The following is a 27,375-nucleotide window of genomic DNA, read 5'->3' as shown; positions in this document are numbered from 1 at the left end:
GAACACCAATAATGGAGCAAGGATAGTTAAAAAAGTATTTTGACATTTCGCGACTTTTCTCGAAGACTTTGCAATTTACTTCAAAGTTGTGTAGGAAAAAGTTATAGCAAACAGAACAGGCTTTCCAATGATATCACTTTAATGGTGATGACTTTTTATTTAAAGATGCTATGTCCAACCAAACTTTTCTTACTATACTTACCCAACTCTACCCTATCGTTTCGCACTCTTACTCCATTTTGTTAATATTGAACTACATTAACTGCACTAAACGTACTGTTGCAGTTGGAGTCGGATGGGAGGGACTTTATAGATAGGTTAGGTCGATAGGGCGATAGTTGCAGCAGCGGGATGACTCTGGCGGGCAATCTGGCCATTTGAAGATTAATCCCGGTTCGCTCTGGGATTACTTTAAATGGACCATGTATCCAATGACCCAATTGTGAGAGAGGCCATGTAATATGGCGGGGGGTATGAACGATGATCAGCAGATGTCGAGATAGTCGCGGCCATACTGTCCAGCCAGGTAGTTGCAGCTAGCAGCGTGATACCACAATTTTTTCTTTGTGCTTACAATTAAATAGTGAGTGAAGTTAAAGTTATAGTAGTTCAGTATTTAATATTTATCATTTATGAAGGCAACCGGGGTCCCAATACAAAGGGCCCCGGAAGATTTATTTGGAGTTCTGCTGACATCTGCGCGACTTCGCCATACCTGCCAGTCCGACTTGGCTGCCCAGCAAACGGTGTCCGTTCGACCCGTATCAACGACCAGCAAGAGAAGCCTTTCACAGTCGACGCCGACGACATCAGGAATTTCCCCGTGAGTCCGTTCCGGTGTGCCGCGTCCTCCTCATCTCGGGAGCTTCCAGCGGTCGCATCGCGGCGCTGAGAAGTATCGCCATTTTGTCTGGCAGCCGAATCTCGGACTGCCATTGCATAACTCACCGAAGAGCGCCGTTTTCCTGTGTGGAGATCTGTATCGCTGTTGGCCTCCGGCGAAAAGCATTCCGCCCGGGCTATCATCGCCTCCAGGCCCGGCCCAATAGTGGCTGAAATTTGGAAAAATTTAAATACACGTGTACCTTGATTATCCGAAGTTAGTCCCGAGAGCCTTTTTTGTCCTCGTTGTTTGCCTAAAATTTAAAAGGTCGCGAGCATTAGTTTTAAATGGTATAGCTTACAGTGCAGTTACGTACCTTTTGGCCTGTCCCTTCTTTTCCCTTGGAGCTCTTCAGGATTAGGTGACCATACACATGTGCATCGCGTATGTTCCTTTGAGGGCCGCGTTTCCATGCGAGCTCTACCAATACATGACTGGTAGAGCATAGTTTTCCCGGCACCTGTACCGTTTTCCAGCAAAACCAATCCTCTGCTTTGACCGCGTAAATATTGAAGACGGCGGGCAGGTTTCGGTCTTAAAGGCTGAGGAAGGATAGATCTGTTAAGAGGAGCATGTATATAAACGATTGTACTTACGATATTTATTAAACCTTTGTAATACCTACAATGTGTGAGTAAACTTTCCCAGTGCGGGAGATGGAACCGCCGTACTCGCGAGGAGGGGGCTCCTGCCGATAGAGAATGGGTGGTGCCCTGCAGCACCTCGAGGGCACCCATGGTTGGGTGGGAGCGCTTGGCTAGGTCACCGGTAGCCGCCAAATGTAATCCATTTTTCCGTCAATACTTGTAGTTTTTTTGGCTTTGTTTACGTTTTTGTCTTAGTGATGACCGATAGTTTAGTAATGTGAGACCGTGAAGTTATCGATATTTATGTTGCGAGCTGTGGCATTAGGGGTACTCTGCCCTGAGAAAAGACTGAGCTAGCGGCACTGCCACCGAAAAAAACAGTTCGTAACATATTGGCGCCCAATTTAAACAAAATAAATTATCGAGGCGATGACGTCTCGCCCATTTATGACCCTGACGCCCCCGCCATCACGACCTATGTCTTGCAACATAGATTGCAATTGCTAGGGAGTGGTGACGGGGAAGTCAGCTGTGTAGGGAAGTTTAAAGTAGAACGGGAGGCGGGTCGGCGGACATTGCCAACGATTTGCTCCTGGTCACAGGTTTAGCAGTGAACCGGTGATGGCATCTTGGAGCAAACCAAGATTTGCATCACGGGATGCACTGAAGAAAATCTGTGATAATTTCTGTGATAGAGTAGTTTTAAAGCTTGTATTTTGTTATTTATTTATATGAAATGTTTTTTGTTAGCATGTTGGGTTCCAGGGTTTTTCTCCCCGTCCTGGATTTCTAATTATATGTCGGTTGTAAGCTTAATTGCGTAATTAGTAACCCTACGCGCTGCACGGTTACCTCGATTTAAAATAGAAAAAGAAAAGCCAACAGGAGCCAAACCAGCCGATGTCCTTAACTGGCGGCTATCACCACGGGTGATAGCTAGTCCAGTTGACGAACGGCTAGGCGGTGACGGGAAAATAGGAGTTTGGAGAAAGCGCAAGAAAGTTAGGTCGGAAGCCCACCGGCGAGGGTCAGTTCCATCTCCCCAAGTCCAGAGTAGTAGGAAGAAAAAAAATAATAAGAAAAAATGGGAGATTTTGAAAGGTGTTGGAAAGTGAGGAAGATTTGTTTATTGTTATTTATTTTGGCTATTAGTTATTTTCGTATTTATTTTGATATTTATTATATTATTTAGTATTGTATTTATTTGTTGTCTTATTTATTTATTTATTTATCATATTATTTATTATCGTATTAGTAGTTATTAAGTATTTATTTAAAAATCCTTGTAAAGTCATGTCCGAGGGTAAGGACGTCAGGGATAGGCACGGCCACCAGCTCAGGTCGATGGGTCCTCCTGGCGACGACAAGGACGATGTCTGGTCCACGGATGTAGAGGGTGCTGCTGGGTTGCCGCGGATGTCGCTGGCTGGGGGTTTACCCCGAACGCCGGTAGGCGGTAGTGCGGAGGATCGGGTTAGGGATCAACCGGCGGACCTGCTGCACCATCGGTCGCTCAGGGTTCTGGATTTTAAGGCAATCGTCGGGGCGCAAGATCAACTTCTGGTTCCGGAGCAGACAGGTCCACAAAAGCTGAACACGGGACGGGATACAGCGGCGGAGTCGGCGATGAACGCAGCTCTTGCACAAGCGGCCCAAACCTATCGGGCATCGCAGGAGTTGGGAGTTAGCCAGGCGTTGCGGGACGAAATCAAGAACGGATTCATGGACATGATGAAGTTGCTGAACGATGTCCTTAGGCCAGCCGATAGCAACCCGCAGCCGCTCCAGGAGGGCGCGAGTCGCCAAGTGTCAATGGTGCCCACTCCGTCGTGTCCGGAAGGCGGCGCAAATGGGCCAGCGGAAGTTCAGCAGCGGCAGGAGTCAGGAGGAGGCTACCGAAGGCCACCGGAACTACCACCCAGGCAGCGACCTCGACTGCCGGTAAATGACTCTCCAGGGATCGACAGCAGCCTGAGCCAGGAACCCGAGTACCACCCGACAGGCAGGAGTGATCGCCATGCACGGCCGGTCACGTTCTACCTTTGCCCATACCTGGAACAAACTGCCTACTTCGGAGTCGACATCTGGCGAGCCTTCGGGCTAGCTCCAGCCGTCGTGGGGAAGCCGGTGACGAGAGGCGTCAAGGCAACGGAGGAAATCAATGCCAGCCAGATGGAGCACTACGCCGATCAGGAAGATGAGGACGAGGTAAAGGAGGAACCCCAATCCTGGAGCCTTTCTGCGGAGGAAAAGCTGGCGTTAGGCAAGGTCAAGGAGGAGTTCCTTACCTTTGAAAGGGACGGCCTCGGAGTCACCAGCATGGAGAGGCATTCCATTGAGCTGATGGAAGGAGCTCGTGTCTTTAAGGATCGTCCGTATCCGATGTCTCCGGCGAAGCAGAAGGTGGTCGAAGATGAAATCGACAAGATGTCATCGAGGAGAGCAAAAGCCCGTGGAGTAATCGCACAACAGTGGTGTCGAAGCCAGGGAAAGACAGGTTCTGCTGGATGCCCGGAAGTTGAACGCCTTGACTTTTAAGGATGCATACCCTCTGCCCAGCATTGAGGGAATCCTCTCCAGAATAGATCAGACGCATTTCATCTCCAGCGTTGATTTGAAGTTTGCGTTCTGGCAGATCGAACTGGATGAGAAAAGCAAGGAGTACACTGCGTTCACGGTTCCAGGCAGGCCGTTGTACCAGTTCCGAATGATGCCGTTCGGGCTGTGCAACGCGGCACAACGCTTGGTGCGGCTCATGGATCGGGTGATACCAGCAGAGCTCAGATCCAACGTCCTCGTCTATTTGGACGACCTGCTAATCCTCGCTCCAGATTTTCAGACGCACTTGAAATACTTGAGTCGAGTAGCCCACAGTCTGAAAGCAGCCGGATTGACCATAGGGTTAAAGGAATCGAAGTTTTGCTTCAAATCTTTGACTTACCTAGGGTTTATAGTCGGAGGTGGACTGCTGCGGATGGATCCTGGACGTGTTTCGGCAAACCAGAAGATGCCTTACCCGAAATCCATGAAGGAAGTACGTGCCTTCCTCGGCACAGCGGGATGGTATCGACGGTTCGTAAAGAACTTCGCTACGCTAGCCGCACCACTCTCCGAGTCCTTGAAGAAGGCTGGAAACACAAAGTTTTCCTTAAGTCCCAGCGCCACCCAGGCAGTGGATGACCTGAAGTTGGCCTTGACGAGCGCGCCGGTCCTGGTTCATGCGGATTTCAAGTAGCATTTCTACATCTAGTGCGACGCATCCCACGTTGGCGTCGGCGCGGTATTGTTTCAGCGGAACCAGGACGGAGACGAGCAGCCCATCGCGTTCTTCTCGGCCAAGATGAACAAACACCAGGTGAATTACTCGGTCACGGAAAAGGAGTGTCTGGCGGCCATCCTAGTCATTCGGAAGTTCAGACCGTATGTGGAAGGGATGCCGTTCACTTGCATTACTGATCTCGCCAGCCTAAAGTGGTTGATGACGATTAAGGATCTGTCCGGACGACTCGCAAGGTGGTCTCTCCAGCTGCAGGGCTACGATTTCAGCATTGAACATTGCAAAGGCAGCGAGAACGTAGTCGCCGACACTCTATCCCGCATCATCGAGGAAGTCCGGATAGATCCAACGGAGTTACTGGGATTCGAGACGACCGAATTTGCTGCGGAGGACTACAAGGAATTAGTGTAAGACGTGGAGTCCAACAGGGAGCACTTACCGGACCTCAAGGTGGACGACGGACTTATCTTCAAGCGCATGAGTATTCCCAAAATGGACGACGAATTGGAAGGATCCGAATGGAAGCTGTGGATCCCGCAAAGCCTGACGCACAGCTTGGTAGAGCGTGCTCATTCGGACCCCAAGGCTGGCCATGGTGGGATGACGAAGACCTTGGAGATCCTGCGACGCCAGTTCTATTGGCCAGGGATGACTATCCAGGTACGGGCATACGTCCGGCGTTGCGAGGTGTGCAAGGGATCCAAAGCGCCAAACTTCCGGATGCAGGTCGGAATCGGAAGAAGGGTAGAGACGGAGAGGCCATTCCAGAAACTGTACATCGATTTCCTGGGCAAGTATCCGAGGTCCAAGAGTGGACACGCCTGGATATTCATCGTGGTGGACCACTTCTCCAAGTACACCTTCTTGAAGGCGATGAAGGAGGCGACGGCCTCGTACGTTGTAAATTTCCTGGTAAACGAGGTATTTTACAAGTTCGGGGTGCCTGAGACGATACATTCGGACAAGGGCAGTTCGTATCCAAGGCGTTTGAAGAGATGGTGGATGGTTTCGGCATCCAACACATGAAGACTCCAGTATATTCACCACAGAGCAATGCCGCGGAGAGGGTAAACCGGAATGTCTTGGCCGCAATTCGCAGCTTCTTGAACGAAGATCACCGGGAATGAGATGCACATCTGCCGGAGATTGAGGTGGCCATCCGAAACTCTGTCCACTCAGCCACAGGGGAAGCGCCGTTCTTCACCGTATTCGGCCATCACATGTTCCTCAACGGTTCCAGCTACAAACTAGCCAGACGAGGTCTCTGGTCGATCATGAAATGGCCGGAATGCAGACCAAGGACAAGCTTCGGGTAATCCACGCCAAGGTGCAAAAGCAACTGGAGGGTGCATACCAGATGAGCCGGCAGCGCTACGATAAGCGAGCCCGTACGCTGCTCGCCAAGCCAGGCCAAAAAGTCTTTCGCCGCAACTTCGTGCTGAGTGATTTCAGCAAATCTTTTAACGCCAAATTTGCTAGCAAGTTCCTTAAAGCCAGGGTGGTCAAATCCGTCGGCAGCAATGCATACTTGCCGGAGGACCTCCAAGTCCGCAGTCTGGGAGTGTATCACGCCAAAGACATCCGGTTGTGATCTGAAAGAAGGACAAAACAAAGTATACGAGCATCGCGATCACATCTGCAATACATCCCGTCATGCGTGGGCCCCGCGTTAGGCGCCGATCGAACTGCAGGATGATATCAGTGCCGTGTTGAATCCCATCGCATCTCCAAAGCTACCAATTATTTCATCGTTCTGCTGAAACTCCGGGCAGCGCCTCTCGAAATCTTTGGTTGATGTTGCAGTTGGAGTCGGATGGGAGGGACTTTATCGATAGGTTAGGTCGATAGGGCGATAGTTGCAGCAGCGGGATGAGTCTTGCGGGCGATCTGGTCATTTGAAGATTAATACCGGTTCGCTCTGGGATTACTTTAAATGGACCATGTATCCAATGACCCAATTGTGAGAGAGGCCATGTAATATGGCGGGGGGTATGAACGATGATCAGCAGATGTCGAGATAGTCGCGGCCATACTGTCCAGCCAGGTAGTTGCAGCTAGCAGCGTGATACTACAATTTTTTCTTTGTGCTTACAATTAAATAGTGAGTGAAGTTAAAGTTATAGTAGTTCAGTATTTAATATTTATCATTTATGAAGGCAACCGGGGTCCCAATACAAAGGGCCCCGGAAGATTTATTTGGAGTTCTGCTGACATCTGCGCGACTTCGCCATACCTGCCAGTCCGACTTGGCTGCCCAGCAAACGGTGTCCGTTCGACCCGTATCAACGACCAGCAAGAGAAGCCTTTCACAGTCGACGCCGACGACATCAGGAATTTCCCCGTGAGTCCGTTCCGGTGTGCCGCGTCCTCCTCATCTCGGGAGCTTCCAGCGGTCGCATCGCGGCGCTGAGAAGTATCGCCATTTTGTCTGGCAGCCGAATCTCGAACTGCCATTGCATAACTCACCGGAGAGCGCCGTTTTCCTGTGTGGAGATCCGTATCGCTGTTGGCCTCCGGCGAAAAGCCTTCCGCCCGGGCTATCATCGCCTCCAGGCCCGGCCCAATAGTGGCTGAAATTTGGAAAAATTTAAATACACGTGTACCTTGATTATATATATTGATATCTACTTCCCTGTTTGTGAATTTATCCGAAGTTAGTCCCGAGAGCCTTATTTGTCCTCGTTGTTTGCCTAAAATTTAAAAGGTCGCGAGCATTAGTTTTAAATGGTATAGCTTACAGTGCAGTTACGTACCTTTTGGCCTTTCCCTTCTTTTTCCTTGGAGCTCTTCAGGATTAGGTGACCATACACATGTGCATCGCGTATGTTCCTTTGAGGGCCGCGTTTCCATGCGAGCTCTACCAATACATGACTGGTAGAGCATAGTTTTCGCGGCACCTGTACCCTTTTCCAGCAAAACCAATCCTCTGCTTTGACCGCGTAAATATTGAAGACGGCGGCCAGGTTTCGGTCTTAAAGGCTGAGGAAGGATAGATCTGTTAAGAGGAGCATGTATATAAACGATTGTACTTACGATATTTATTAAACCTTTGTAATACCCACAATGTGTGAGTAAATTTTCCCAGTGCGGGAGATGGAACCGCCGTACTCGCGAGGAGGGGGCTCCTGCCGATAGAGAATGGGTGGTGCCCTGCAGCACCTCGAGGGCACCCAAGGTTGGGTGGGAGCGCTTGGCTAGGTCACCGGTAGCCACCAAATGTAATCCATTTTTCCGTCAATACTTTTAGTTTTTTTGGCTTTGTTTACGTTTTTGTCTTAGTGATGACCGATAGTTTAGTAATGTGAGACCGTGAAGTTATCGACATTTATGTTGCGAGCTGTGGCATTAGGGGTACTCTGCCCTGAGAAAAGACTGAGCTAGCGGCACTGCCACCGAAAAAAGCAGTTAGTAACAGTACTTGTAAAAAGAGAGAACAGTACCGAGAAAAAACGAGCGTAAAAAAACGATCAACGGCAACCTTCGGGCCTTAGTTTTGTTGTTAACGTGAAACACTTTTAAAAAGTACAGCAATGACATGCACAAAACACGCACATTTGCCTTAGAAAATGATCATGCGTACTATAACTTTTTTTTCGAAATGCGTTCCCAAATTTCCTTTTGGGCATGCATCTGGATCCACTATACGGAACACAGCCTGACGACCCCGCAATACAACGCACCGACAAGGTACCCGTTGCATGCATCTAGAAGCATATACTTGAAATGCGCCTGTATGCACCAACTAAACACATGCATTATTTCAAAGTGCGCCTTTTTAATCTGTACCCAGGAAAGAACCTATATGCACCAACTGAACACATTCACTACGCACTCTTTTTTACTGCACCTGTAAGCTGTACCCATGAATGCACTTATATGCATAAAACTAATACATGTTGTACGCACATTTTTTGAATGCACATGTAATCTGTGCCCAGATTAATTTAGAATGCGCTTTAAAAAAGGAAATATCTGTTAGCTTTCCCAAAGAATACATAAAGCCGAATTTCAATTTTATAGTTGTTGTTTTATTTGTATACCCTTGCAGAGGGTATATTGATTTCAGTCAGAAGTTTGCAACGCAGTGAAGGAGACGTTTCCGACCCCATAAAGTATATATATTCTTGATCGGCATGACTAGACGAGTCGATCTAGCCATGTCCGTCTGTCCGTCTGTCCGTCCGTTTCTACGCAAACTTGTCTCTCAGTTTTAAAGCTATCGGGCTGATACTTTCCCAAAAGTCTTATATCTTTTGCAGGTAGTATATAAGTCGGAACCAGCCGGATCGGACAACTATATCTTATAGCTCCCATAGGAATAATCGGAAAAAAAAATTTTAAAAAATTATATATTTGGTGTTAGCTTGAAAATAACATTTTTTAATTAGTTTTGAATTTCGAATTCAATTTTATCGAAATCGGACGACTATATCATATAGCTGCCATAGGAACGATCGGAAAATTGGTGGAAAAATAATATGAAAGAAATTATAGCTTCGGTGTTTTTCAACATATAACCTCCTACGCTTGGAAATAACATTTTTTAAATAATTCTAAATTTCGAATTTAATTTTATCAAAATCGGAGGACTATATCATATAGCTGCCATAGGAACGATCGGAAAATTGGTAGGAAAATATTATGAAACAAATTATAGCTTCGGTGTTTTTTAACATATAACCTCCTACGCTTGGAAATAACATTTTTTAATTAGTTCTGAATTCCGAATTTAATTTTATCAAAATCGGACGACTATATCATATAGCTGCCATAGGAACGATAGGAAAATTGGTAGGAAAATAATATGAAACAAATTATAGCTTCGGTGTTTTCTGACATATTATCTTATACTATTGGGAATATCACTTTTTGTGTTTTTAAATTTAATAATTATATCTGAAAGGGTATATAAGCTTTGGCTTGCCGAAGCTATCTTCCTTTCTTATTTTACATATAACCACGTAAGCTTGGAAATAACATTTTTTAATTAGTTTTGAATTTGAAATTAATATAGATTTATTTAAAAAAAAATGTATTATAGGTTTTATTATTTTAAAAATAACATTTTTACTTTAAAAATACAATTAATGCATAAAATATTTTACTACTAATACTAATATCAAACAAAAACACCTCTTAACGAGGTAAAAAGTAGTGGCGAACGCGCCTTTAACAAAAATTTCTGATATCAACAATTGTGACGAAAAATGATATTATATTCGATAAAATAAATAAACTATAATAAATTTATGATTTCGGCCCGCAACAGTAAATATTTACTTACCTACACGTAAATTTTCTATAAATTATATAAATTTAATATAGTTAATTTATTTTATCGAATGTAATCTTTTCAGAGATATATAGCACGTTTCTGTAGCATTAGTTGATTAGATACTATAAGTATTTTAAATCTGGCTTTTGTTTTGATTTTCCGCCAAACTAGCGGGTTTTTTCAAAAGTCGTAGAACAAACGTTTTCTATTTTATGCTACTTTATACACCCATAGGGTTTCCAAAACCCTAAAACTAAGATGAAATGCATACAAACCCACAAAGGGACAAACATTTTCATTTTGGGAAGATGAAGAAAATCTTGTTTTTGGAATTACTTTTAAACGGGACATCGGATTTCAACAAATGAGGTGTCATTCGACGCGTGTTCTCAGTAAGAATAAAACTAGCTAAACAGCCAGGGGCTTTTAATCCCACCGTATTCAGCAGCTCCAAATTTCTAACTTTTTACCTTGACACTTTCACCGCTTTTTCTCCCAAACAAATCAATATTTTGAAAGTCTTGGTATGCAATCTTCTTAGCATTTGCGATACCTTTCGATTGGTGTATCACTCGTTACGATCGGACCATAATGGCAGATTTTCAATTCTGCGGCTATATATACCCTTCCGTTCTGCAGTACGGACGCGGTGACATGGCTCAAGGCAAAAAGCTTTTTTTGTTTTTTTTGTGTGCCTAAAACGCTGTGCCGCTGTTGACGTCAGCAGAGAGCAGTCGGCGCAGCGTAGAAGACTGCCCACGAAAACGATCGTGCAACAAAGAGAGGCAGATATTCGGATATTGCCCTCTCTTTCTTGTCTTATAATCTGCCTGCACTCCGCGCTCGCAGAGACAAATTTCGGCCGGTCCGTTATTTTTTTTGCGTCTCTCCGTTATGTTCGGCTAGCGACTAATATATCGGCGGAAAAATTTCCGTGGAGCAGCGACATGTGAATGCCCTAATATTTTAGGAGCATTATTGTGTATCGAAAATAAACAACTTATATTGTTTTATAAAAGTAAATTATTTGATTATAGTAAAATTAAGTAATTTGGATTTACTTATAATGTTATGTTAACATATTATACATTTTTATTACAATAAATTTTTTTAGTGTAATTATAGAAAATTAGTCCGTTAAAATTGATTTCAATATTTTGTAATATGTTTAAACGAGTAGGGTTTTCCATAAAAGCCCAAATAATATAAGTCCAATTCATTTGGGTTAGATATCCATTTGGATGATTACTACGTTACTCGTAGAGTAAAAGGGTATACTAGATTCGTCGGAAAGTATGTAACAGGCAGAAGGAAGCGTTTCCGACCCCATAAAGTATATATATTCTTGGTTAGGATCACTAGCCGAGTCGATCTAGCCATGTCCGTCTGTCCGTCTGTCCGTCTGTCTGTCCGTCCGGATGAACGCTGAGATCTCGGAAACTATAAGAGGTAGACTATTGAGATTAGGCGTGAGCTTCTTACGCAGCGCAAGTTTGTTTCAGCAGAGTGCCACGCCCACTCTAACGCCCACAAACCTCCCAAAACTGTGGCTCCTACAGTTTTCATGCTAGAATAAAAATTTTAACTGAAATGTATTGTTCTCTTCAATACCTATCGATTGACCCAAAAAAAGTTTGCCATGCCCACTTGAACGCCCACAAACCGCCCACAAACTTCAAGAAATCGTAAATATGAACGCGGATATCTCGGAAAATATCAAAGATAGAGAAATGGGATATCAGATTTAGATTCCGCAGGCTTGAGCGCAGCGCAAGTTTCTTACAAGAATATGCCACGCCCACTCTAACGCCCCCAAGCCGCCCAAGCCTGTGGCGCCCACAATTTTCATGCTAGATACAAAATTTTAACTGAAATGCATTGGTCTCGTCAATACCTATCGATTGATCCGAAAAAAATGTTGCCACGCCCACTCTTACGCCCACAACGCTGAAATCTGTCTACCGCCGGTAGGTGGCGCATTTCAATCTCGCTTCGCTGCTAGCATATCTCCATTTTCTTTTGGTCCCTTTAGCTGAGTAAAGGGTATCTGATAGTCGAGGTACTCAACTATAGCGTTCTTCCTTGTTTTTATTTGTATTGTATTCGGGGCAGAGCAGCCGTTGTTGCCGCTCTGAGCTCAGAAGAGTTTCTTGTCGAACTTAATTTACTTAGGAGCTAAGGAGGTCTAAGTCTCGTAGCGGCGCTGCTAACAGCGGCAGCGGAGAGACGGCCTATATATTCTTAAGTATATAGCTATGCTCACTTATTCTGGAGCGCGGAGGTATATGCTTGTACTTGAGTTTGGCTGAGCGGCCGGCGTGCATCAGAATGCTGACACTTGCACTTTCTGTGTACGCCGCCGATCGACTCATGTTTCGGCCGCTTAGGTTTATGACCGCTTAGGTTTATGACCGGGCCTTTGGTTATGTAAACACTGCAACAAAGTGTTACAGTGTGTTTGCTTCAAGTACTCTTGGTACAGTTAATATTCAATATAAGTGCATACTACATCTCCCTCCTTTTGAAAAATAACCTAATATAATGGAGTTATTTTCTTTTATATTATTTATAGCAATCAGATTAAAAATTTTTTTTTGTTTTTAATTTGTTTTTCTATTTTTTTTTTTTTTTTTTTTTTTTGTGTATACTTATTTAGATATGGTTATTCTATATGTTCTTATATTATGTATGGCCATACGTGATATATTTATTGAATAAAAATTGATTATGAAATAAAGAGTTTTAATCTATCTTTATGTACTATTTGTTTTTTATTTTTATTATTTAGTATAATTATGTTATCTCTATCTCCTATTTGTTCTACCTTATACGGACCTGTATATTTGAAATCTAACTTATGTCCTGTTTCATTTTTTAATAAAACCTGATCTCCTATTTTTAAATCGAAATCTAAACTAGTTTTGTCGTAATTAACTTTCTGTTTTAACTTATGAGATTCTAGCATTATTCTAGCTCTCTTAATTGCCTGTTCTAATCTAAATTTGGATTCCTTAGCATAATCTTCTATATTATAAAGTGGTTTTATCTTATCTATGCTATTAAAATGTTTTGGTAGGTTTGAAATTTTACCAAAAACTAGCTCATATGGACAATAGTCATGTGCCATAGATGGGGTTGTATTAAAACAATAGACGAAGTATCTTAGCCATACATCCCAATCTGTTTTGTCAACTGAGATGTATGAACGAATGAACTCATTGAGTGTTCTGTGGCTTCGCTCCACGGTGCCTACAGTCTTGTGGTGGTGTGCAGTTGAAGTTATGTTTTTAATATGTAAGTATTTACATAGATCTTCAATAATTGAATTTTTATATTCTGTTCCCATGTCCGTAATGAACGTCTTCATTGGACCGTACTTTAGAATAAAATCTTCAAATATAGCTTTTGCTACTTGCACTTTTATTTGGTATAGGTATAGCTACTAGGTATTTGGTTAAATCGCAGATGAGTGGTACTGCGTATTCGTTTCCATTATTCGATTTTGGAAGTGGACCAATAGTATCTACATTTACTCTATCAAAAGCTCGTTGTGGAGTTTCGGTTATAGTTAGTGGGGTCTTAGTATGTTTAGTCGTTTTCGACTTTTGGCATTTAGGACATTTCTTTATGTACTCTTTTATGTCTTTGGACATATTTTTCCAGTAATAGTGTCTCTGGACCTTGGCCAAGGTTTTTGTAATGCCTGTATGACCACCTTGTATTGGATCATCATGGATTGTAGACAATATAGCTTCTTTATCTTTATTATGTTTTATTACGGTCACCGGGTTGAGTAGCGCTACTCTCAATGATTTCAATATTTTATTGCCCATAATTTTAAAATTATCAATTGAAACAAGTTCAAAGATATTTTCCCAAGGTGCCACTTTGAGTTGGCTGACTTTGTGAATACCGGCCTGCTTTTCGAGCCTTTGAAAGAATTGACCTAAGTCAAAGGTTCCATTAGTATACAAATCGCTAACATCATACCATAAATATATGGTCTGAAGTGTGTTATTGCCCAGTGAATGGATGCTAATTCTTGTTCTGTAGTGCTCTTGTTGCTTTCACCTTTCGTAAAGGATCTTGATGCGTATGCCACTGGAAGCTGTAGTCCATTTTTGTTTTGAGTTAGGACTGCTCCACAAGCGTATTTGCTAGCATCTGTGATTATGCAAAATTCTTTGCTAAAATCTGGGTATTGCAACAGAGTAGGATTTATTAATGCTGATTTAAGATGTTCGAAGGCGTTTTGACATTGTGTTGTCCATTCGAATTTTACATCTTTCTTACATAATCTTGTTATGTGACGGGAGTATTCAGCAAAATTCTTTATAAAACGTCGGTAATAATTGCAAAATGCAACGAATCTTCTAGCGCCGTCCGCATCATGTGGGACTGGATAATTTTGAAATACGTCGTATTTTTTGTCGTCGGGCAAGATTCCTTTATCTGTGCATTTATGTCCTAAGAAAGTGACTTCATGCATGAAAAATGAACATTTTTCAGGATGTAACTTCAGGTTGTGTTTCCTACATTTCTCGAAAACATCAGTTAAGTTCTTGAGCATATGTTTTTCGGAACAACCTATGACTATTAAGTCATCCATATAAAGAAATGCTTGCAAAGGTTCTAATCCAGAGAAAGCTATAGTCATCATTCTTTGAAAAGAGTTTGGCGCTATTTTTAAACCGAATGGTAATCGCGTGAAGCGGTACGAACCATTGTTTGTTGAAAAAGATGTTATATCCCGTGAACTTTTTTCCAGTTCAATTTGATGGAAACCTGACATTAAGTCAAGGCATGAGAAGTATTTTGCTCTACCTAGTTGATCTAAAATATCATCGATTCTAGGCAGTGGAAATTTATCAGACAAGAGTTTTTTATTAATTTGACGATAGTCAATTACTAATCGCCATTTTTTATTTTCCGTATTTGGAAGTGACTTTTTTGGTACTAACAGAAGTGGGCTATTATAAGGTGATACAGAGGGTTCCACTATTTCATCATTGATGAGTTTTTGGACTTGTTTTTGAATTTCGTCTTGTTGACTATGAGGATTTCTATAATTTTTTATATATACGGGTTCATCATCAATTAATCTCAGCTTTTGTTTATAAAAATTATTGGTAGTGATCGATTCGGTTTCTAGTCCGAATACATCACTATACTGGGTGCATAATGTTGTAAGTTGTTCATTGAATTGAGGCGGGAAGTTTTTTGCAAGTTGAGATAATACAATTTTTTGTCTGGCTTCTAAGTCCGTTTTTACTATTTCGTACTTTGAAAGTGGTTCATGATGAATGTTTTTGATATAGACTACTTGATCTGTGTTTGTAGTATTTAGTAATCTTATATATGCATTTTGGACTGTTGCTATGGTATTTGCGATATAGATACCATGCTGAATTTCTTGATTCGGAATTAATACACTGTCCTCTTCTGAATTTATTTCAATTTTTCGGCCGACTTGGGATCTTGCTGGCAGAATTAGGGAGTTGTTGCCAAAACTGTATGCTATTGGAACATAAATTGGATATTTTAAGTTATTTGGTCTTATTATGAGCCAGTCTTCAGATGGCTTGAAGTCTAATTGACAGTTGTATCTTTTGATAAAATCGATTCCTAGTATTCCATCACATGGAATAGCGAATTGCATATTTACGATATGGAAATCATGTGGAATTATGTACTTAGAAGTTTGAATTTCAATAGAAGTTAAGCCTTTTGATTTGGTAACTTCCTGACTTATCCCCTGTATGTTTATGATGTGATTATCTTGAATGTTTTGGATATTATCAGAATTTTCCTTCAATATGGATATTTCCGCACCTGTGTCTAGTAGGAGAACTAATTCTTTTCCTGTTGCTACGTTCGTGAAAGTGACAAATGTATTTTGACTGAGATTTAGAGTGTGAATTTTGATGTTGTTTACTGTCGTGTATCTAAAGGTGGTTGGGAGTTTCCCGAATTTGTTTGTGCTACCCTAACGTTGTTATTGTGGTTGTTGTTGTTTCCCCCACGGCTGTTTCCGCCGTTGGTGTTTCCACCACGGTTGTTGTTTCTGTAATAATTGTTACTTTGGTTATTGTTATTTCTGTTATAACCATTATTTTGATTATGTCCGTTATTCTGATAATATCTGGTATTGTTATAATTACCTCGATTATTACCTCTACCGCGATAATTGTTTTTATAGTTATTACCGCGATAATTATTTCCACGTTGGGTGTACAATATGGAATTGGCATTGCCTGTCATCTCAGTACTACTTTGTATGTACTTGGCGACGGCTTCATTCATGTTTGCAAAATTGCCTGCTTCCAATATTGTTTTGAGTCGGCCATGCTCACAATTTTTGACCATTGTGGTGATGGCTTCCTTAGTGCTGAATTTGTCAGCGTGTTCGGCCGATAGGCCTTCATCAATGTACGAAGCTTCTAGGAGCTTTCGTAGGTTGTCGATTTCTGTGGTGAATTTGTCTGCAGTTTTACCTTTTTGGCTTATTTTTGCCATTTTGGCTTTAACTACGTCGGATGTTTCTCCGACTATAGTATCTTGCAGTTTTTGATTATAGCTTCTATTGTGGTTTCGTTTTGGACTCTGTATAATGTCGATCCAATTATTTTGGATTTGATGACTTCTACAGCCAAAACCTAGAATGTACCTTTTGTAAGATTAACCAACTTCAAAGCTGTTACGAATCTCTGAAGGTGTATTCTTTGCCCGTTAAACTTCGGGATGGCATTCGATATTTCTTTAATATATGCCCTTTGGGCTGCTGGATCTGCCATTATGTTTTCTTTCGTGTCTGGCACGCTTACATCTGATTCTGTATCTTCTTCTTCTTCTGCTTCAGTTACTGTTATAACTGCAGGAATTGTTAGATCATGTAGATCTTTTTCTCTTATTTCGATTCCTTCGTTCGAATCGGAATCTTCGTTTTCTGTTAGGTCTATGTCTTGATCTACTGTCAAAGGTGTATTTAAGAATGTCGGTATCAATATATTTAAATTATACCTATCTTTGACTGTTATTAGATTTGTGCGAAATTTGATCAATAATTTAGATAACTTTGACCAATTCGTTTTATTTATCGCTGCCCTATTTTCATGTACTAAAGTTCTTGCAGCATAGAATGAATCTACAAGAATCTTTGCATGTTTATTAATAGTGTCTTTATGTATTGGCCTATTTTGGCTTATACATTTGTAAGACTTGTCAAATGTGTCCTTCAATTCTCGTATGTGGAGTGTTAATTGCTCCCATTCCATACTAAAAACTTTTTTTTGTATTAGTTGTGCGTAATTTTTGGCACATTTATATGTCTTAGTACTGGGTGTATGTCTACTTCCGAAAATACTTTACAGTTTCTTACCGTAGACAGTACTATTGCTTTTTGAGTACCGCTGCAATGAATGAGCGGGGAAAAATCTAAGTCGTACCTATTCATATATTCGTCCTCAAAATCTGAAATTAAAAGAGGCTCTGCTCTGTTTCTAAGTATGTCTAACACCCTATTCTCAAAATTGGGTTCCCTATCAAGAGTAATTCTAATACACTCTGTAGTGTTCATATTTTATTTTTGTTATTATTTTTTTTTATTTATTTATTTGATTTCATTGTACTTTTAGATAAGGTTGTTTGATAAAATATTATTATTATCTGTATTCAATATATCAATATATGGACATACATATTTTTATTAAATGTTTTGCTCTTTTGTTTGTATTTTATTTTGAACATCTTTTTTTAATTATTGTTGGCGCTTTATGTGTTTATATTTTGTCCAGATCATTGGCCTGGCTTTTATTTATGGCTCTCTTTGATATACATTTATTATGAAACATATATGCCTTGTATAAAATAAACGTTTGCTGTGGTCCCTCGCACTTCTTTGTAAATTTTGGTATTTCTTTTTTTCTGTGGTGCAGGCAATTTTTCATTAGTTTTTTCAAGACTTTTAATTGCAGGGTAGGTGTGTGTGTGGCTGTGGCTTTTCTTTCACTTATCAAAGTTTTTATTTGTTCGAGTTCGGCATGTAATCTGACCGAATCGTTCCAATTTAATTTACTTCCGCTATTTAGTAGCTTCAGTAATTCAGCCCTTCTGGCTTTTAGTCTCTTTACCACACCACTGCGTTTTGCACACATCACACTCTACTCACTGCGATATTATTTTTTTTTTTTGTCTGCTGCTAATGAAATTCATCAATTTCTGTCCTCCAGTTGTTCCTTTCTAGGTCCAGCGTCACGGTGAAATTGAATCGTCTTTAATTTCCTTGTCCTTCAGTGTTTCTTTCCTTGGTCCTCCAGGACCTTCGTCACGGTCGCCATGTAATATGTTTAAACGAGTAGGGTTTTCCATAAAAGCACAAATAATATAAGTCCATTTCATTTGGGTTAGATATCCATTTGGATGATTTTTATTTGTATTGTATTCGGGGCAGAGCAGCCGTTGTTGCCGCTCTGAGCTCAGAAGAGTTTCTTGTCGAACTTAATTTACTTAGGAGCTAAGGAGGTCTAAGTCTCGTAGCGGGGCTGCTAACAGCGGCAGCGGAGAGACGGCCTATATATTCTTAAGTATATAGCTATGCACACTTATTCTGCTTGTACTTGAGTTTGGCTGAGCGGCCGGCGTGCATCAGAATGCTGACACTTGCACTTTCTGTGTACGCCGCCGATCGACTCATGTTTCGGCCGCTTAGGTTTATGACCGCTTAGGTTTATGACCGGGCCTTTGTTTATGTAAACACTGCAACAAAGTGTTACAGTGTGTTTTCTTCAAGTACTCTTGGTACAGTAAATATTCAATATAAGTGCATACTACAATTTAAAACATTAGTAGTATTAGTATTAACATTTTTAAAAAAATCGTATTTTTTACTTAAAAAGTACAAATTATATAGTCGGATATTTTTCGCTTTAGAAAGGGTATAGGTGCAGTGGCACGCGCCAACAGCGAAGAGAAAACAAAAGAAATTAAGTAAAGGGGTGAGAAGACTTGGTGCATTCTGTTTGAGTGATTGAAAGGGAAGCATCCATTTTAATTGTGCGCAGCAGAGGTACTTTAATCGTTTAGTTAATATAATAAAGTCAGGTAAGTGCTACATAAAGTTTAAGATGCTGTGCATTGATCTTAGTTTAAAGTACGTAAATGTTGAAAATATTCAATGGGTTCCGTAAGCCGAAAGTGGATATATATAGTGGATATATATATATGTGGATATATATATATATATATATATATAATAAAATAATATGTATCTATATAATAATATTCATTAATATATATATATATATATATATCACTGTGAACGGCAGTACACGTAGTGGCGAAGCGCGCAAGAGACCGTGCGAAGACAACTACTACCCTTCAGTTCCAAAAAAAAAGTTTCTCTTGTGAATCACCTTGGGAATCACGTGGGACATATTATTCATAAAAATTATAAATAATAATAATAATAACATAATTAAATAATATTTATTATCTGATATATTATTCCCCTATAATATAACTAATAAAAATTATAAATTTATGTATAAAAATATATTTATTATATTTATTTTTATTATAAATAAATATTAATATAATAAAAATTTAGTTATACTTAATTATTATATTTATAACTAATAATTTTTGTTAATTTATTAAATTGTATTACTAAATAATTGTATTAAGTTCATAAATAAAACATATTAATACAAAAAATTTTTATCAATAAATTAAAATTTATAATAATTTAGTAAAAACTATTAATTAATAAAATGTATTAATTAATAATTTTTTTTATTCACTAAATCTGATTTTTTATTCCCCCTAAAAATATAATTCAATAAAAATTTATAAAATTTTATCTATATAATATAATTTATAATTTATTTACATTAACTAATTTTATATAAATAAATATTTATAATTATATATTAAAATCATATTTTATTATTATATTTGTAATAAAATAATTTATTAATTGCCTAAATTAGTTACACTAAAATAATTTTTTTTAGTAAATTTATAAAATAAAATAAAGTATTAAATAAGAAATATTTATAAGTATAATAATAAAATTAATTACTCCAAATTTTATAAATAAATATAAATATTTAATTTTTACATTTAAATTAAAAAATTAAATTTTTATAATTAAATACATTTTTTAAATTTTTAGAAATAATTAAAATAATAAAAAATCCTTTTTTTTTTTTTGTATACTTAGTTCAAGATTAATAGATTATCTATATATATATAAATATTTAATAATTATCATATGGTTAACAATTAAAATATAAAATTTCGCAATCCAAAAATGTAGACATAAATGGTAAAAACAAGAAAGAACGCTATAGTCGAGTACCTCGACTATCAGATACCCGTTACTCAGCTAAAGGGACCAAAGGGAAATGGAGATATGCAAGCAGCAAAGCGAGATTGAAATACGCCACCTATCGACGGTAGACAGATCTAAGCGTTATGGGCGTTAGAGTGGGCGTGGCAAATTTTTGGGTCAATCGATAGGTATTGACGAGACCAATACAGTGCAGTTAAAATTTTGTATCTAGCATGCAAATTGTGGGCGCCACAGGCTTGGGCGGTTTATGGGCTTTAAAGTGGGCGTGGCATATTTGCGTAACAAACTTGCGCTGCGCACAAGGCTACGGAATCTAAATCTGAGATCCCAATTCTCTGTCCTTGATAGTTTCCGATATATCCACGTTCATATTTACGATTTATGAAGTTTGTGGGCGTAAAATTGGGCGTGGCAAACTTTTTTTTTATCAATCGAAAGGTATTGATGAGAACAATACATTTCAGTTAAAATTTTTATTCTAGCATTAAAACTGTAGGAGCCACAGTTTTGGGCGGTTTGCGGGCGTTATAGTGGGCGTGGCACTCTACTGAAACAAACTTGCGCTGCGTAAGAAGCTCAGGAATCTGCACGCCAAATCTCACTAGCCTAGCTCTCATAGTTTCCCAGATCTCAGCGTTCATCCGGACAGACAGACGGACAGACAAACATGGCTAGATCGACTCGGCTAGTGATCCTGATCAAGAATATGTATACTTTATGGGGTCGGAAACGCTTCCTTCTGCCTGTTACATACTTTCCGACGAATCTAGTATACCCGTTTACTCTACGAGTAACAGTTATAAAAATCTATATTCAAATATTTATGTAGTATGCACTTATATCGAATATCTACTGTACCAAGAGTACTTGAAACAAACACACTGTAACACTTTGTTGCATTGTTTTTATAAACAAAAGGCTCGGTAAAAAACCCTAAGTGGCCGAAACATGAGTCGATCGGCGCGCTCAAAGAAAGTGCAAGTGTCAGCATTCTGTTGCACATGCCGGCCGCTCAGCCAAACTCAAGTACATACACATGCCCTCGCGCTCCAGCCAAAGAGAGCATAATTAAATACACGTTATATACATAAGATATACATAGCCATCTCTCTGCCGCCCAACTGTAAGCAGCGCAGCTACGAGAATTAGGCTTACTTAGATCCTAAGGCAAATTGTAAAATCAGAAACAACTTGACGTTGGAAGCGGCATTAACGCTGCTCCAATCATGCAAACCAAATAAATAAAGAATATAATAAAACTACTCAAAAGGATGTGTTCTCAATAAATGGATAAAGATTATTAACATTTCCAACTCAAGGAGTTTCACACAACATGGCGACCGTGACTTTGGTCCTAAAGGATCTGGACCTGGATCTGGACCTGGATCTGGACATGGATCGGGACTTCGAAAAATAAGAAGACAGCAACAAAGACAACAGCAACAGCAAAGGCAACAACAGCAAAAACGGCAACAACAACAAGAACAAGAGAAGAAACGCAGTGAGTAGAGTGTGATGTGTGCCAAAAGAAGTGGCGTGGTCAAAAGATTAAAAGCCAGAAAGGCTCATCTACTAAAGCTGCTCAACAGCGGCAAAGCAATACAGTGGAACGACTCGGTAAAAATACATGCCGAAGTCGAATACCTAAAAAATTTGCTATCAGAACGAAAAAATCAGACCACAGCTACAGCCACATCCACCTACCCTGTAATCCAAAATATTTCAAAAAATAAAAAAACATTGCCTCCTCCAGAAAAAGTTGCCATCCCAAAACTAAAGAAGACGTGCCCAGATGACTGCGAGGGACCACTGTGCTCCCCGTTCTGCGAGTACACCTGTGTAGCCAGCACCGGTGCCCCACCATGAAGTACACCTGTGCAGCCAGCACCGGTACCAAGGAAGTGTGAACCGACAGCGCTACCAAGAGCGCATATTTTTTTATCTTTGCACTGCGTTGCAAAAATTTTTTTAATTGCACTGCGATGCATATTTTTTCATTTATTTTATAAATACAATTGTAAAAATTGAGCGACATAAAAGTTGCCCGATTAGAGTATGGCCTGAAAACTATACACAAAATAGGCAGGAAATTATGTGTAAAATATGATAATAATTGGTCAAAAACAAAAAAGTAAAATCAAAATTAATAATATTAAACTAGTTGTTTATGAATAACATTAACAACATTTACGAATTGATTCAAAAATCCAAAGAATTTGACAGACCAAGATATATATTAAGAATACCAACCCCAAAGATGGGTTTAATAGATACAAAAACAGTGGATTCCACTGCAAATGTTATTAATAAGGTAGAATCAAACCCCATAGATTTAGAATTAATTCATACATTGCTTATAATAATTGTTGTAATAATGTGCGCAAACTGTTTCTATAAACTTTATAAATTGCACAATAAATGTCTTAAAAAAAATATATGAGCCAGGCAAATGATCTGGACAAAATTTAAACATTTTGGCACAAACAACATTATTATAAAAATATTGCTGTATTGAAATCTTAAAAAGTTAAAGAAAATGGAATAAAATACAAATAAATAAATAAAAACAAATTAATTAAAAATGGCTACACTAAAAGCAATTGCAAACACATATGATAGGGACATCTATTTTAGAGAAAGAATTCTGCAATTAGTTGCACCAACTTCAGTAAGCATTTACGAGTTAGAAAACTTATATATTGAAACATTTAATTTAGATGCCTCTCCACTAATTCATTGCACAAGCACCCAAAAGGCAATTGTCTTATCAACCATCCCAGGGGTACAGGTTAGATCAGTAGTAGACGAACACCCAATACTAGGTAAAACAATAGTAATGATGGTCTTCAAGAAATAATTCATCTCCACAATATAATGGAATGGAATGAATTATATAAGCAGCTAAATAACCTAAAAGTTGACTTTGACAAATCATATAAGTCACTTACTCAAAACAGGCCAATTCAAAAGAATACCATTAAAAAACATGTGGAAATTCTAGTAAAATGCTTTAATGAAGCACGAATACTAATATATGGCCAGAAGGAAAAATTAAATCAAGATCATTGGTCCCAAGTATCAAAATTTTTGATCAGACTACGATCTAATTTAATATCAATTAAACAAAAGTTTAAGTTGGACATATCGGTACCAACTATACTTAACACCTCCCTAGCAGTTGAAACTGGTGATGAATCGGAATCAACAAAACAAACTGACAGTGACCAAATAGAATCAGAAGACCTTACAGAAACAAATCCTAAAATAGAAGAGCAAGATTTAAATAATCTTACTATTCCAGCTTTTTTAATGTCAGATCTGGATAATTCTACAGATTCTGATGATAATTCCATAATAGAAAATAAAATAAGAAACAATATCACAATGGCACAATCTAATATTGATTTCATTAACACAGCATCCGAGCTTATACCAGTTTTTGGTAAATCTGAAAACTTAAAAAGTTTTATGGATGCATTAGAAATAATAGAATCAATAAAAGGCGAACACGGACAATTAGCAGTTTCAATTATAAAAACAAAGCTAAAAGGTGTCGCCAGAAATCTAATCGGAGATGAAACAACAATAGCTGAAGTCATTTCCAGATTAAACAAGGAAGAACGCTATAGTCGAGTACCTCGACTATCAGATACCCGTTACTCAGCTAAAGGGACCAAAGGAAAAGGGAGATATGCAAGCAGCAAATGCGCCACCTACCGGCGGTAGACAGATTTAAGCGTTGTGGGCATTAGAGTGGGCGTGGCAAGTTTTTTTTAAATCAATCGATAGGTATTGACGAGACCAATAGATTTAAGTTAAAATTTTTTATCTAGCACGAAAATTGTGGGCGCCACAGGCTTGGGCGGTTTGTGGGCGTTAGAGTGGGCGTGGCAAACTTTTTTTTAAATCAATCGATAGGTATTGACGAGATTAATACATTTCAGTTTAAATTTTTTATCTACCATGAAAATTGTGGGCGCCACAGACTTGGGCGGTTTGTGGGCGTTGGAGTGGGCGTGGCATATTCGCGTAATAAACTTGCGCTGCGCTCAAGCCTACGGAATCTAAATCTGAAATCTCGTTTCTCTATCTTTGATATTTTCCGAGATATCCGCGTTCATATTTACGATTTTTTGAAGTTTGTGGGCGGTTTGTGGGCGTTAAAGTGGGCGTGGCAAACTTTTTTTAGGTCAGTCGGTAGGTATTGATGAGAACAATACATTTCAGTTAAATTTTTTGTTCTAGCATCAAAACTGTAGGAGCCACAGTTTTGGGCGGTTTGTGGGCGTTAGAGTGGGCGTGGCACTCTTTTGAAACAAATTTGCGCTGCGCAGGAATCTCAGGAATCTGCATGCCTAATCCCAGTATTGTAGCTCTTATAGTTTCCAAGATCTCAGCGTTCATACGGACAGACGGACAGACGGACAGACGGACAGACGGACAGACGGACAGACGGACATGGCTAGATCGACTCGGCTAGTGATCCTGATCAAGAATATATATACTTTATGGGGTCGGAAACGCTTCCTTCTGCCTGTTACATACTTTCCGACGAATCTAGTATACCCTTTTACTCTACGAGTAACGGGTATAAAAACAACGTCAAAGGCGAAACTGTAGAAGTGTTGTCAGCAAAACTGATGAGCCTACAACAACGCAATAAAACTGCCAACCAGTACACACAAGAGGTTGAGCAGATGAGGAAATCCTTAGAAGGTGCATTTATAACAGATGGCTTATCCCTAGAGTTAGCCAGACGTTATTCCACTTGGCATGCAGTGAAAGCAATGACTAAAAATTGCCAAATAGATAAGGTAAAAACTATAATGCAAGCCGGTACCTTCAATACAATGAATGAAGCCATATCCAAATTTGTAAGCAGTTGCACAGAAGCAACCGGACAGCCAAACACTGTCCTATATTACAAAAATTACCCGCAGCGCGATGGAAATCGCGGACGAGGTAATAATCGAGATAATAATCGAGGTAATTATAACAATACCAGATATTATCAGAATAACGGATATAATCAAAACAATGGTTATAACAGAAATAACCAAAGTAACAATTATAACAGAAATAACAACCGTAGTGGAAACATCAGCGGCGGAAACAGCCGTGGGGGAAACAACAACCACAATAACAACGTTAGGGTAGCACAAACAAATTCGGGAAACTCCCAACCACCTTTAGATACACGACAGTAAGCAACATCAAAATTCACACTCTAAATCTCAGTCAAAATACATTTGTCACTTTCACGAACGTAGCAACAGGAAAAGAATTAGTTCTCCTACTAGACACAGGTGCGGAAATATCCATATTGAAGGAAAATTCTGATAATTTTCAAAACATTCAAGATAATCACATCATAAACATACAGGGGATAAGTCAGGAAGTTACCAAATCAAAAGGCTTAACTTCTATTGAAATTCAATCTTCTAAGTACATAATTCCACATGATTTCCATATCGTAAATATGCAATTCGCTATTCCATGTGATGGAATACTAGGAATCGATTTTATCAAAAGATACAACTGTCAATTAGACTTCAAGCCATCTGAAGACTGGCTCATAATTATTTATTATTTGATGGACGTTGATGCACTACGAGCAGTACAAACAAGTGGCCCAACGACACCAAGCACGTGCTTGTTACGCGCGGGGCCCTTCTATAAATTTGGGCAAAAATGCGAGTTCGCGAGGAAGATACAAAAAACAAATAGAGACGGGACACAAATGAAAATAAAAGAAGCAACTAAGAATGAAGCAAATGAGTTAAAATATTAGTTTTTAATACCGGGATAGAAGATGATGTGCAAATTAAATGGTAAAGATTGTTATAATTATTACATAGTACGCGAAAGGGCTCGTGCAGACAAAAATTTGATGTACATCGTGGCAAATTTAGGGGATAATAATTTCGTGTTAGTCTAGCAGGGACATTGAAAGTTAGGCGGCTTAAAAGTTCTACAGAATCAATATCACCTCTAATAAGATTTTGCATAAAAATAGTACCAAGCATTGTTCTACGATTTACAAGTGTAGGTAAATTAAGCAATAGTAATCTACTCTGATAGGAAGGTAGCCTTACGTTTTGATCCCAGTTCAAACTACGAAGGGCAAAAAGAAGAAATTTTTTTTGTACCGACTCAATACGGTCAATGTGCACTTGATATTGTGGACTCCAAACCGAAGAACAATATTCCAAAATAGGACGGACAAGGGAGGTAAATAATAATTTGGTTGTATAAGGGTCATCAAATTCTTTTGACCAACGCTTTATAAACCCAAGAACACTCATGGCCTTGTTGACAGTGGACATTATGTGGCAGTCAAATTTAAGTTTTGGGTCCAGAAGAACGCCTAAGTCATTAACGGAATATATACGGTCGAGTGACGTATTTTGAAGAGAGTAACTAACAAAAGTAGGAGTACCCCTATAAAAAGTCATAACGTTGCATTTAAGGCAGTTCAAATTTAAAAGGTTATACTCACACCATCCCTGAAAACAATCAATATCTGACTGTAAGTTGGAACCCGACGCTATATCGTTATATGATAAACAAAGCTTAACATCATCAGCATACATTAGTACACGAGAATGTTTTATGGTAGAGGGAAGATCGTTAATAAACAAAGTAAACAGGAAAGGACCCAAATACTACCCTGAGGCACTCCAGATGTCACGTAGATCAATTTTGAAACAGCGTTCTTGAATATAACCCTCTGAGTCCTACCATTCAAATAACTTGAAATCCAAGTTAATAGCTTACATGGAAACCCAAGCTGATTTAATTTGAATTATAGAAGAGAATGGTTGACAGAGTCAAAGGCCTTACTAAAATCTGTATATATAACGTCAGTCTGCATTTTTTTCTTAAATCCATTTATTACAATAGATGACAATTCAAGAAGGTTGGTGGTGGTCGATCTTCGCTTAACAAAACCATGCTGACACGGTGATATTAGCGAGGAACATAAATGTTGCAAATGAGAAG

General features: G+C 39.4%; 1 protein-coding gene and 1 pseudogene across 1 annotated transcript; one reads left to right on the top strand and one right to left on the bottom strand.

The window, feature by feature from the left end:
• Nucleotides 1–593: 593 nt before the first annotated feature.
• On the bottom strand, nt 594–1,283 carry LOC119562615. The gene is made up of 2 exons (XM_037875839.1): nt 1,200–1,283; nt 594–1,136 (listed from the first exon to the last, which is right to left on the bottom strand). Exon 2 carries the CDS (start codon nt 1,024–1,026, stop codon nt 631–633), a length of 396 nt encoding a protein of 131 aa, XP_037731767.1. The 5' UTR covers nt 1,027–1,136; nt 1,200–1,283; the 3' UTR covers nt 594–630.
• Nucleotides 1,284–3,282: 1,999 nt separating this feature from the next.
• Nucleotides 3,283–27,375, top strand: part of LOC119562610 — a 46,711-nt pseudogene continuing 22,618 nt past the window's right edge.

The sequence above is a fragment of the Drosophila subpulchrella genome, unplaced genomic scaffold (assembly GCF_014743375.2).
Source record: "Drosophila subpulchrella strain 33 F10 #4 breed RU33 unplaced genomic scaffold, RU_Dsub_v1.1 Primary Assembly Seq72, whole genome shotgun sequence".
In the NCBI taxonomy this organism is placed as follows: Eukaryota; Metazoa; Arthropoda; class Insecta; order Diptera; family Drosophilidae; genus Drosophila; species Drosophila subpulchrella.
The sequence above is the reverse complement of the archived record's forward strand: the minus strand, read 5'-3'. Positions and strand labels throughout refer to the sequence as shown.

Bases quoted from the DNA above. Each gene is read 5' to 3' on its own strand.
- LOC119562615 (XM_037875839.1), bottom strand. From the start codon at position 1,026: ATGATAGCCCGGGCGGAATGCTTTTCGCCGGAGGCCAACAGCGATACA.